Source organism: Pseudonaja textilis, chromosome 5 (assembly GCF_049901715.1).
Source record: "Pseudonaja textilis isolate UNSWEBS1 chromosome 5, rPseTex1.2, whole genome shotgun sequence".
Classification (NCBI taxonomy): domain Eukaryota; kingdom Metazoa; phylum Chordata; class Lepidosauria; order Squamata; family Elapidae; genus Pseudonaja; species Pseudonaja textilis.
The window spans coordinates 42,946,198-42,958,268 of NC_141994.1; the positions used below are offsets into that span (position 1 = coordinate 42,946,198).

The 12,071-nt window shown below is 34.9% G+C and overlaps 1 protein-coding gene across 18 annotated transcripts in view; it reads right to left on the bottom strand.

The window, feature by feature from the left end:
• ANKS1B (ankyrin repeat and sterile alpha motif domain containing 1B) overlaps window positions 1-12,071 on the bottom strand; it is a 286,179-nt gene that overhangs the window by 15,007 nt on the left and 259,101 nt on the right. For 8 of the 18 annotated variants that reach the window (XR_015743859.1, XM_087934636.1, XM_087934639.1 and 5 more), the window contains exons 20-23: window positions 9,376-9,450; window positions 4,297-4,425; window positions 3,066-3,137; window positions 457-543 (exon numbers count right to left, since the gene is read on the bottom strand). Coding sequence is in view for 17 of the 18 variants with exons in the window: in XM_087934636.1 (XP_087790762.1) it covers window positions 457-543; window positions 3,066-3,137; window positions 4,297-4,425; window positions 9,376-9,450 (363 nt within the window). In the remaining variant the exon portion in view is untranslated. The remainder of the gene's footprint in view (window positions 1-456; window positions 544-3,065; window positions 3,138-4,296; window positions 4,426-9,375; window positions 9,451-12,071) is intronic. The other 10 variants (XM_087934643.1, XM_087934644.1, XM_026698086.2 and 7 more) reach the window with 2 other exon arrangements.

Below are 12,071 nucleotides of genomic sequence, written 5' to 3' on the forward strand. Positions count from 1 at the left end.
TGTGTGTGTGTGTGTGTGTGTGTTTAAGTTGGATAGTTTCTCTTTAAAAAAGTTCTCTACTAAAGTCCTATGATAGCATGTAGTGTCCTGCACAATGATTGTAGGTAGATTTGAAAAATATACTAGCAAAGAAATGTCAGTGACAGCAAGTAGTTCTGGATTTGTACTGACCATTTTGATTTTGATTTTATATTGAATGACACAAATACTTACATTATTCTACCTTTAATACAAAATTTACTGCCTATGAGACTACATTCTCTCATTAATATTGATATAACAATAACTTTGTAAGGCTATGATTTCATGCATCTGATGAAAACATCATAGCTTATCATAGCTTCACCTAGAAAAAACTTGATCATTTTCAAAATGTAATGATAATAATTTGCTGTTGAAAGGGATGGACAGCAGCTATTTGCAACTACTTAAAATGAAACAAGAAATGATACCTACCTTATTTGTTGCATCAATAAATTTTACTCCTTTGTAAGAGACAGATAGAACAATAGTAGGAACTTTCTTCATTTGTTCGGTAGACTTCTAAAATTAAAAACAAACATAAACATGATCGGGGAACTCTGTTATTTCCTTTTTTCTCATCAAGATAAATAAATAATACATTACCTGCTATGGTTGTGCAGTGCTTCATCAAAAGACAGAAAACGTTTCAGAGCAAAAAGACAAGTATGGGATAGCTATCTGCAGCAAACTAAGCCAAATCTGCCTTTTGTTGTGATTATGTGGCAGATAGGAAAGGCAGCCAAACAATTCCCCCCAAAAGGTGTGGCTGCTTTCAGGAACTGCATACAGGTACTACTTTTGAACCTCTGTTCATTCAAAACACATGCTTTCTTTGCATCTGAAGCACTGCACACCTATTATCTGTTGTAACTATAAGAAAATAGTCAAAGTATACCCACCAGATGCTAGAGGGAAAAGGGCTCTGTCTTAATTTATTTTAAAGTGTGCATGGAGGAGGTTTCCTTTCAGGCAAGAAGATAACACAGAACTGAGTGTATTTGCCCTAATTCTGTAACAGTTAACAGCAGAAATATTTGAACAAGAAACTAACAGTTATAACTGAATCAACATATTCTATTTTGGTGCTTACATTAAACTATTTGATTTCTAGGTCTGCAAAGTTTACCATTTTGAAATTAATTATTTTTTGCTACGACAACTGGCAGAGTGCAATTATTTGTCATTTAACGATTTATGATTAAATGTATGATAAATAAAAAGCATTTAAGAGGAGACTCAGACAACCATTTGTCTGAAATGGTATAGAATTTCCTGCTTGAGCAGGAGGTTGAATTAGAAGACCTCCATGTTATTCATGCTTTAAATAGATTTATTTTAGCAGAATAAGCACCTGATAGTGAAATTTCTAGGAAAGAAGCCTTTTGGTGTAAAGGTGTTGGGAGGGTTCTCCATTGTCATTTATACCACTCTTTTCCTATTATTATAAAACCATGATATGCTTGAGGAAAAGAGGGGCATTTCATATTTATGCTTTGTGTCACTTTTACTGTAAAAAAAGATAATTTTCATGGCACCACCACTCAGGAATGATCTTCAAGGATAGGCTTCACTATCTTTGGATGGACTTCACCCATGAAAGAAAATTAGTCTAAAGCAGGGATGTCAAACTTGCAGTCCACGGGCCAGATGCGTCACATGCTGGCCACACCCACCCCAGTTTTTAGCAAAGGAGGAAAAGTCGCAATACATCACATGACGACGTGAGTTTGATACCGCTGGTTCAAACCATTCAATGACTTCTAGTCAGCTTTCTAGGTTACATATTTAATGGAATACAACACACCCAGAATCTTTCTTTGTATTTTAAAAAAATACAAAATACTATTACTGATCATTTTATACAAAACAATGAAGAATTGCAAAAATCTGTAGGAAGATCATTATAGGTAGTTTTATATAGATAGATTATATAATAATTTCTATAGAAGAAAGTAAATTTTGTTTATTGTTTAAAATATTTATAATTTACCTAATTAAGGCATTGCAAAATAACTATCCAAAAATGAGTAAACAATCATTCATCAGGTCAAGAAAATGATGTTAATATACAAGCACAACAACTTAACTCATCCCAGATACTTCTGTATCAGAACTCCAGCAACCTCAGCTAACATAGCTGATCCTAACTTATTCCTGAATCATTGGTTGAAATTCTTAAATGATATGCAAGCATTCACGCTTACCAGCATTTGTGAGCAAAGGTTGAAGGAGAACAATTACAATTTTCCCTGATAGAAAAGCTCCTGGCTGTGGAAGTGAATCAGATATTGGAGAAGTAAGTAAGTTTATCCAAGAAGAAAAGCTTAGATGTCTAGAACCCAGTGCTATGCTTCAAATACAAAATTTTATTTGGTGGACTTCTAAGCAGGCCAGACTTCTCTTTGATGCCTTATTAAAGGGAAAAGAAGATCATGTCCACTGGCATGTTGTGTTAGATAATAAAACATTCAATTCTGCACTGTCCAAGGAAGATGAGATAATGAAGCAGCCCACCAATCAGCACATCACCATCCATCTACAGTCCAACTACCCACCCTTATCCCCAATGCCAGTATTGCCAACCTGGATGGGTAAGATGGACCTTTGATACCATATATAGCACATCTTGTTTAATTTGGAAAAATTAATTAAGTGAAGCCCTTGCATGACAGAGCTACTGATATAGTTGCTAAAGTACTGAGCTAGAAACTAGCAGATAGTAAGTTCTAGTCCTCCCATAGGCACAAAAGCTACCTAGCTAGCTTTAAGCCATCACTGTTTCTCAGCCCAATTCATTTCACAGGATATTGTTATGGGGAAAATAGGGGGATATGGGCATCATTACCTCTATCTCTAATGCCCTCCCCAAAGATACCTACAATTCTTTACTGTTTTGTATAAAATAATCATATTATTTACATCAATGCGAGTTGAACAAACTAAAGGTAGGAAATAGATCCGGTAATAATAATAATATTGTAAGCTTTTCAAATTATACGTTTGTCTCCTGTAATAATTTTGAAGAGTAATGGCTTACTCACCCTCATCTTTGCACAGGCATCTTGTGTAGATTCTGTACCTCTTAATTCTTTTACCAGCATAGAACCTAAATACTTAAAGGATATACAAATAATTTGTTTTCTTTCGTTAAAAAGTGTAAATAATTTATGTTTTGAAGCAGAATTTGCTATTCCATTTTTTGTACTGAATAGTCATGATGTTCTTAAAATATTCTGAAGAACTGCCTACCTGGGTAAATGGATCTGAAATGGTAAAATTTCAACTTTTTCGTAATGTTTGAGCAAGGTGTCTTTTTCTCCCCTGGCCCTTTCCCTGGGTCTCATCTTCAACTAATTTTGTTCCCCATTTTTGTTCTCCTTTCTTGCATAGCCACTCCTTTGCTCTGATTTGGATAGTTAATTAACCCCAAAATACCCTTTTCGGTCATGTTAATGCAGACAGGTGAGGTTAGCCCCATTTCTACCAGCTTTCCGTAAGGCCTTTTAAACACATTTTCCCAATAATCATGGAAGCAGGGAACTTGCAGAATGCTTGAATTATGCTTAGAATGTGTCTAATCCCCCTCAATCTTAATTTTTATTTTTATAGTTGTTTATATTTGTTTTTAACTGTTTTGTTGTATATTTTTGTGAGAATGAATAAGTAAATTTGCTAAATAAATAAATAATACACATTTCCCACCACCTCTCCCCCAAACATATACTTTTAGAATTTTATAATTCTAGAACTCTAAATATTCATAACACTGGAAATTCTTGTTGAAATCATTTCAATCATACAAGCAATACAGGTAATCTTTGATTTACAACCTCAATTGAGCCCAAATCTTTTATTGCTAAGCAATAAAATTTTATGACCTTTCTTGCCATAGTTGTTAAAGTGAATCATTGCAGTTGTAGCTTCCCCATTGTCTTTGCTGGTCAAAAGGTTGCAAAATGTGATCACATGACCCTGGGACACTGCAACCATCATAAATAATGCCAGTTACTATTTGTCCAAATTCTGGTCAAGTGACCACAGAGATGCTGCAGTGGTTTAACTGTGAAAAAGTCACTTTTTCAGTGCCACTAAAAATTCAAATGATCACCAAACAAATGGTTGTGGTGCAAGAACTACCCTGTACCTAGTCACTGCTACTGTTTATATTAGGGAGAGAAAATAATTAGCCATCTTGTTAACAATCCAATTGCCTCCCCTAAGTTGAGCAATTTTCAGCTGTTTGCATGGAAACATTCTGTTTGACTAACTTACAAATGCTTTGTAATCACATGACTGGAAAATGAGTTTCTCTGGATGATGCTGCCAGTATTGTACTGGGGTTGATCCTGTAGCTTCATTAGGAGGCCTCAATGTAATAGATGGTTCACCCCAATCTCCAGTCTGAAAATAAGACACATTTCCAAAACAAAGTAAGCTATAGAAAGGTTAGCTGGTAATAATGACTTTCTGCATTTTTAATCATTCTATTGACTGATTCTGAAATTGAATATGATTTACTGTATGTGTCATAAACTAATTAGTAAACTAATTTTCTAATGCTATGGGGACATTTCATACAATACTACATTTCATCTGAATTTTTTAGCAAACAGCAGGTAATGTCCAAAATACCTTAGCATTATTTAAAGGAAATTATTACTGACATTTATTGGTTAAGACAACGTTAGAAACTGTGGAGACTGTGAGTTCAAGTTCCGCCAGCTGGGGGACTTTGAGCTATTCACTTTCTCTCAGCCCTAGGAAAGAGGCAATGGCAAACCACCTCTGAAAAAACCTTACTAAGAAAATTCCAGGGGCTTGTCCAGACAATCAAAGAGAATCGGACATGACTGAATGGAAAGGGGGCGGGGATTACTGACATAATATTTTACAGGAGAAACTAAAGACGGTTTCAGATACTTGGCTCAAAATGGGAAATTCAATTAAACAAAGTATCTGAAAGTAAACACCTACAATGTTCACTACCAATATGACTACAACTAGGCTTTTTTCATAGAAAATAAAAACCTATTTTGGCCAGTGGGACTTACTCCTAAGAAAACCTATTAGAATTATAATATTGCATCACCCTATAAGTACTTAAAAGTAAATTCTATAAAAATCAATGGGATAAAAAATTACCAGAAGTCAATTTGCTAAGCATTACAAATTAATTTTTTTTACAGAAGAAAAGAAACATTTTAGTCTAATTTTCTTAGAAGTAAGCCTCACCAAATTAAATGGAATTAATTTTAGAGCAAATCTGTAGGGTTTTCTGTTAATTCACAAAATGATTACACTTAAAAGGCACTTACTAAAACAACACATTAAATTAAATGCTAAAAATAATTTCTTAATCCATTTTTAAGTTCTTTGTTCCTGCTCAACTGTTCTTGTATGGACAGAAACGGCAACTAAACTAATCATTAACATTTTATTTATCTTTTTAAATTCAGAAACATAGCCCATTAGCAAAAGCAACAGAAACACATAATTTTTATTAAGAATTCTGGTCACAAGAAAGTATGCTTTGATTTCTCAAGTCAGGACAAAGCAAACATAATAAGCATTATATGCATATATACATATACATATATGTATCTCTCACATCTATGAGCCACATTAAAGACAAAGACAGAAGTTTATACAGATCTACAGTAACAAACACAAGATAAAGTTGAAGGCACCAAAATTTTCTGTTTGGTGGAAACCAAAACAAGACTGCAGAAACTGAAGCAAACGGAAACAATCTTTGTGCCAACATTGCTGTATTTTAGTTTGAGGCTGACAGTACTGCAATTCATCTTCTTTTCTTAAAAGTGCTTTAAAAATATCTTGAATAATTACTTCCACATTTGCATTTTTCCAAATGAAAGATTTTTGTTTTTTGTTTTGTAAGAAAAGTGATTAATAAACCTGTAAGTGAATAAGCTGCTCCATTCTTGGAGCAGATGCATTTTTTTTCTTTGCCCTTCTTAATGCTGGGAAATGTCAGCATTTCTTATGCAATATAACAAATATGTGCACAGTAACACACTTGTTAACAAATATTAATATTATTCAATATTAATAATGTCAATTAATTCAAGATTGAATTAAATGTTAAATACATGCAGCTGATTTTGCAAAAGCAACTTTCTCTACCTTTCCCTTTCACCAAGTAAGATGGGAACACTGCTTGACTGGAACTCTGCTTCCCCGAGGGAAAATCTCCTCAATTTGTATGGATCTGTGTCATTCCAGGCTTTCTATTCAGCATAACTACCAAAATGTCTAAGTAGTATTTTACTTCTCTGTGAGGAGAAGGGAGATGTAAAGCTGCTTCTACAAAACCTGTTTCGTTTACCTAAATCTGGATTCCAGTCACTAGAATTATCCATTTTGAAACTTATTTAACTTTAATACAACTCATTTCCCACACGTAGTGTTATAATAAAATAAAAACCATAAAAAAGGTTTATAGGAGTTGGGCAAAAGTGTTCTCAGGAGTGCCAGCCTATGCTATCTTAATTATTTTAGCTGTATTATGCCACTTGATCTCTGTTTCTCAAACTTGGCAACTTTAAAATGTGTGTTCAATTATCTTTCCTTTTTGTTATTTTTCATTTCTTATCTCCTAACCTCACTCCCCCATTACACGGTTCTGCTACTAAGGTTCTCCCTTCTTCTTTGACTTCTCTAGCTCTACCTCAGGTGTCTCTTTTGCATTATCAGCATACACTGTAAAAATGTTATGCCAAGTTTGGCTACCTAATTCACACAGCAGAAGCCATGATCATTTTAATTATATCAGAACAGAGTACATAAACAACAGACTGCTGAAAATTAAACTCTGTCCTTGAAGTAGGATGGCAAAGGAAAATACTGGAGAGTAAGTGAAGTGGGACTATCTCTGCTCCAGTATATTGTTGGCCATGTACCTATAAAGATAGTGTTTGATTGGCCATGCTACCTGCCGCTCATACATTGAGAACATTTCTTGAAAATGATTGATATTTCACCAGTTAGCCAGTACAATAGCACACACTGATGATAGACTCTGAAGACTGGAAGATCTGATTTGGAAGTTCGCTTAACACCACCACATCCAACTCTTAATTAAGAGATGGAAGATGCATTACATATTATATATGTGAGAAAGACTATGAGAAACCAGACTATGCTTAACATTATAATTAAGCATACATGGCGAGATGTATGGCAAACAAATCAAATAAATAAATAAATAAATTTAACCCGCCCGTTAGAATTATTTAAGTTTGGAAATTTTCCACATACCTTTATATACTTCAGTAATTAGAACTGTTTACAGACATGACAATTTAATATCATCACCAAGCATAAAAGATGCAACTGTATTGTCCATTTACTTAAGTAATTTTATTAATGTCACTCAAATAAATATGACTGCATTCAGAGGTTTTGTTTTTTCTTTTACTGGTATAAGGCTATATTCAAGGTAACACTTGTTTTAAAGCTTTGATCCACAAAATAGTCTTAAAAAGCCAAGGGCAGAGATGGAAGGATTTCTTTCTCTACTCTAGTCCTTCCACAAATCAAGGCAGGTAGCCCAGAGACCTATGAAGTAATGATTATATTTTTCATTGAACTTTTCCTTGTTCATCTGTAGTCAGCTGTATAGCCACAAGTTATTCCAGATAAGCTGGAATATTATTATTCATATATTGTAAGAAAAATATTCATACTGTTTCCACTTCAAGACCTAGAAAGTGACAATATAGCAAAATAAAAGAAATCCAGTTCATGTCATACATACAGTATATAGTGTGGATATGGAAAGTCTACACAATCTTATTAAATGCTACATTTTTTAGATTTATTTATTTATTAAATTTGTTGGCTACCCATCTCACCACTAGGTGACTCTGGGCAGCTTACAATGTTAAAAAAATAAAACAATATCAAAACATTCATACAATAAGTATAAAATACTATAAAAATAGAAATTATCAACTATAATTAAAAGATGGGGAGGAGGGAGTAGAATGAGCAGGGAGGAGGATGTTACCATTTTATATTGATATCAAAAATATCATAATTCAAATTAATTTTAAACCTACATTTATTTAACAGCAATCCTAAACTCTTCCGAATCTTGATAGGTATTTGAAAAATGATTATATTCTAGGACCGTGATGGTGAACCTATGCCACGTGTGCTGGAAGTGGCACGCAGAGCCATCTCTCCAGGCACACCAGCTGTCGCCCATTGCTCTTCTGGGTTCCGGCGAGCACATGCTTAAAGTTGTTAAGTGAATCACTACTGTTATTATGTTAGTAGCACAATTGTTAAGTGAATCTGGCCTCTCCACTGACTTTACTGATCAGTAGTTCACAAAAGGCGATCACATGACCCCAGAACACTGCAACCGTCATAAATATAAATCAGTTGGCTAGAGTCTGAATTTTTATCCTGTGACCATGGGGATGCTGCAAGAGTGGTAAGTATGAAAAATAGTCTTCTCACTTTTTTCAGTGCTGTTGTTACTTCAAATGGTCACTAAATGAACCGTTGTAAGTTGAGGACTATTTGTAATAAACAAGTTATCTTTAATTTTTCACATTAGTAAATATCAAATAATAAAATTTTATTATGTCACATTAAGAACAGTCAAAATTGGTAATGTTAAATGAGAAGTAATATACTGTGGCTGTAAAAATGGACAGATATTTACATGATAATTTTCCTCCTATTTTTGCAAAGGTAGGTTTAGACGTTATTTCCATTGTTTTGTTTCATTATACTAATATGAGTATTTCCATTGGAAAAAGTGTATGTATTATGAATATGACCAGGAGATTCCAGTCCTACCTACTTTGCATATAAATCAGGACATTTTAAGATAGGTAACAGAGTCCAGTGCCAGTATGTACTAGAAGTCACTATCTATGAAGTACACTGCGGTAACTGTTTCTGACATTTGGAGAAAAAGTCTTGACAGACTAGAAAGGCGACCATTCTGGGTAATAAACCCCAAAAACACATAATACTGCCAAACTGCAGAATGTATACAGTTTACACCAATTGTCTTTAAAGATGAACAAAGACAGCCCCATCTGAAACAAAAACTGAAATACAGATAAAGGAATTGAAAAAAATCAGACATTGCACACTGCAACACTAAAAACTAGTGTTCAGTTACACTCTCCTCTGTCAAACATGTTAATTGCACATTATGAAAAACAAATACAAAACAAACAGAATCCTGGAAATTACTAGAAATACACACTGCCTGTTGAATTCCAAAAAGCAACGCACCTATATCAACACCAAAACAGCACAATGAACAGCAATGCAGTGACAACATAACCATTTATTGACATATCTTACATTATGAACCTGATGGACTGCTGAGTAAGGATATCCTGCATTCTGGTTGGTCCATATTTCACAGACAGACGACTGCTGATATAAATAGAAAACTGTATCTCATCTTATAAATAATAATAATCCCTTAAACAAAAGAAGAATTAAAACAGTGCACAGAGCATAAAATATAACTGCAAAAATTTAAAAGAAAGAAGAACTATTCATTTATTGGAGCTGTCAATACTCTTTTTAATTGCTGATAAAACCATTACAAAACATGAAAACACAGCATAATCCAGTTCAGAACAATGAAATTATTCCCCGATTATGGATTAAAGCTTTCACAGCAGAGAAATCCAGTTTTCCTGTCACACCCCAGTCTTTAATTTTATTTCATGGCTGAGCAGTTTTCCAATATAGTGGATGGGTGGGTAGAAGGAAGGAGGGAAGACCAACCTTAAATGGTCAAATAACTTATCAAACAAATGCCACTGCTGAACAAAAGGCATTAACATTTGGGATATTGACTGCAGTACAAGCAAAACTTCAACTGTTTTAATGGTTAAGTCACCAAAAAGGAGGACAACTCTTTGGAATAGATCACCACACTGTATTTGCTGCAATAATTAGCAGTAAAAACTGCACTCATAGTTGTAAAATAGCAGTTCAAATGCTTCAATTTGTTGGAAGTATAATTACAGCCAGTCAGGAAAGATTCCAGTGCAGCAACTGTGTCAAAAAGAATAGAAAATCGGTTTTCTATCATCAGACAGCAACTCCTGATGTATTTTTCCTTATTTGGAGACTGCAAGTGACTCCAAGATAATAGTTCATAGTAGCCAAGCAACTAAAGCACCAGATATAGTAGCTACCTGCAGTCTCCTGAGCAGGCAACAATGAAAGGCCTTAAACAGATGAGAAATGCAACTGCATTCTTTGGAAGTATCTAGTAATTAATACATCAATAGCTTAACCACAGTATACAAAGCACAGCCAATAGTTAAGACAAAGAGCGCAAATGTAATACTGGTACCTAAATAAAGACTGGATTTCAAACATATGCAGCTTCCTGTGAGAAAATCTCACTTGAAATGCATTTTCGTCTTTGAAATCTGAGCTTCTTTCACTAATAAATTATATTATTACTATAATTCTGAGGGTGTTGGAGACTGACTTTCTCTGAACTGCCAAGAAAGAATCCTACAATTCAATACTAAGAATTTGTATCACAATCAAGCAGTTATCATTATTCAACAAAACAGGTACTTTAGCAGCAAACAGTCCAAACCATTTACCAGTTACACTTATCAGTTAATTGGCAATTAAGTATTGCATTATGTCTAATTTTGTAAGATTATGAAGTGGTTGTTCTTTGATAAATGAAGATATAGCAAGGGTATCAAGGGTTACCTGGATTTTAATATGGGCAAAGATTGCAACAGGCTAGAGGCCTTCTGGGTATGAAAGAAAAAAAAATAACAAGCAGCAAAAAGCCTGACAACAAAAATAAATAAACAAACAAGATTCAGCAGTTCTCAAGGAATAAATATGCCAACAGCATGGCCTATATTTGCACTTTATAATGTGCAAGAGGTATTGCTTTAGAAGGACTAATGGCTTGCAGAATCACATAGTTTCTCAGTGTTTGAAACACAAAATTTTCAGTGTAAATACCCGAATAGTCCAATTTCAATATTCATAGCCAATTGTGGGGCTCACATAACAAAAGCAACATGGAGACACGGTAGCTAGATCATAACAAAAAAGGCTTTTGTCATAGCTCTGATTATACTTCTAATAAAAAATCCAACTGCCTTTCAGACAGCTGTTTTCTACTTTTAGCATTATTAGATCCTTTTTCAAAAAAAAAATTAAAGAGATCTGAAATGTTCCTAAAGAAGATCTAGCAGGATTCTGAAAATAACTTATTCTGACAACTCTTATGGTTTATTTTATTCCTTAATTAGTTCTCTGTCTTGTAATGTTTCAATTACTAGATGTGAGAATTTTGCATAAGAAAAACTAAACTATGGATGAAAAGGGGCGTTGGCTTACCTGAGACGCCCATTCTCATTGGACTACAAGAGAGTCTAGTTCAGGGTTTGTTCTGGCTTCTCGTCACATGACTGAGTCTGCCAATTGTTAATCTTGCCTCCATTGCTATGGTTACCCCAGCTTTTTGGTGAAGGAATCTTGACAGACGTTGTTGTATTCTGAAAACACATTAAGACATCCTCCTCCTCCCCACTACCAGATCTCCTCAGAGTGGGGCTAGACTCTCTTGCAGTCCAACGAGAATGGGCGTCTCAGGTAAGCCAACACCCCTTCTCTGTTAGACTGCTGCGAGAGTCTAGTTCAGGGACTTACCAAAGCCAGTGTGTCCCTAGGAGGGGACACACTGGCCTCCAATACCACTCAATGGAGCATCTATCTGCCAAAGTGTGCATCCGCCGAAGCGAAAGTGTCCAGACAGTAATGACAGATAAATGGGGAGGAGATGACCAAGTGGCAGCCCAGGATATCTCATATATAGAGGGTTGAGTAGCCCAAGCTGCTGTTGTGGCTGCATTCCTTGTGGATTGAGTCGTAAGTCTACTGGGCACAGGAAGACTACAAGTCTCATAAGTCGTTGATATGGAGTATCGAAACCACCTGCCCATCATAGATGGAGAGACCATGTTCCCTAATGTGGCCAGTTGAAAGGAAGCAAAAAGTTA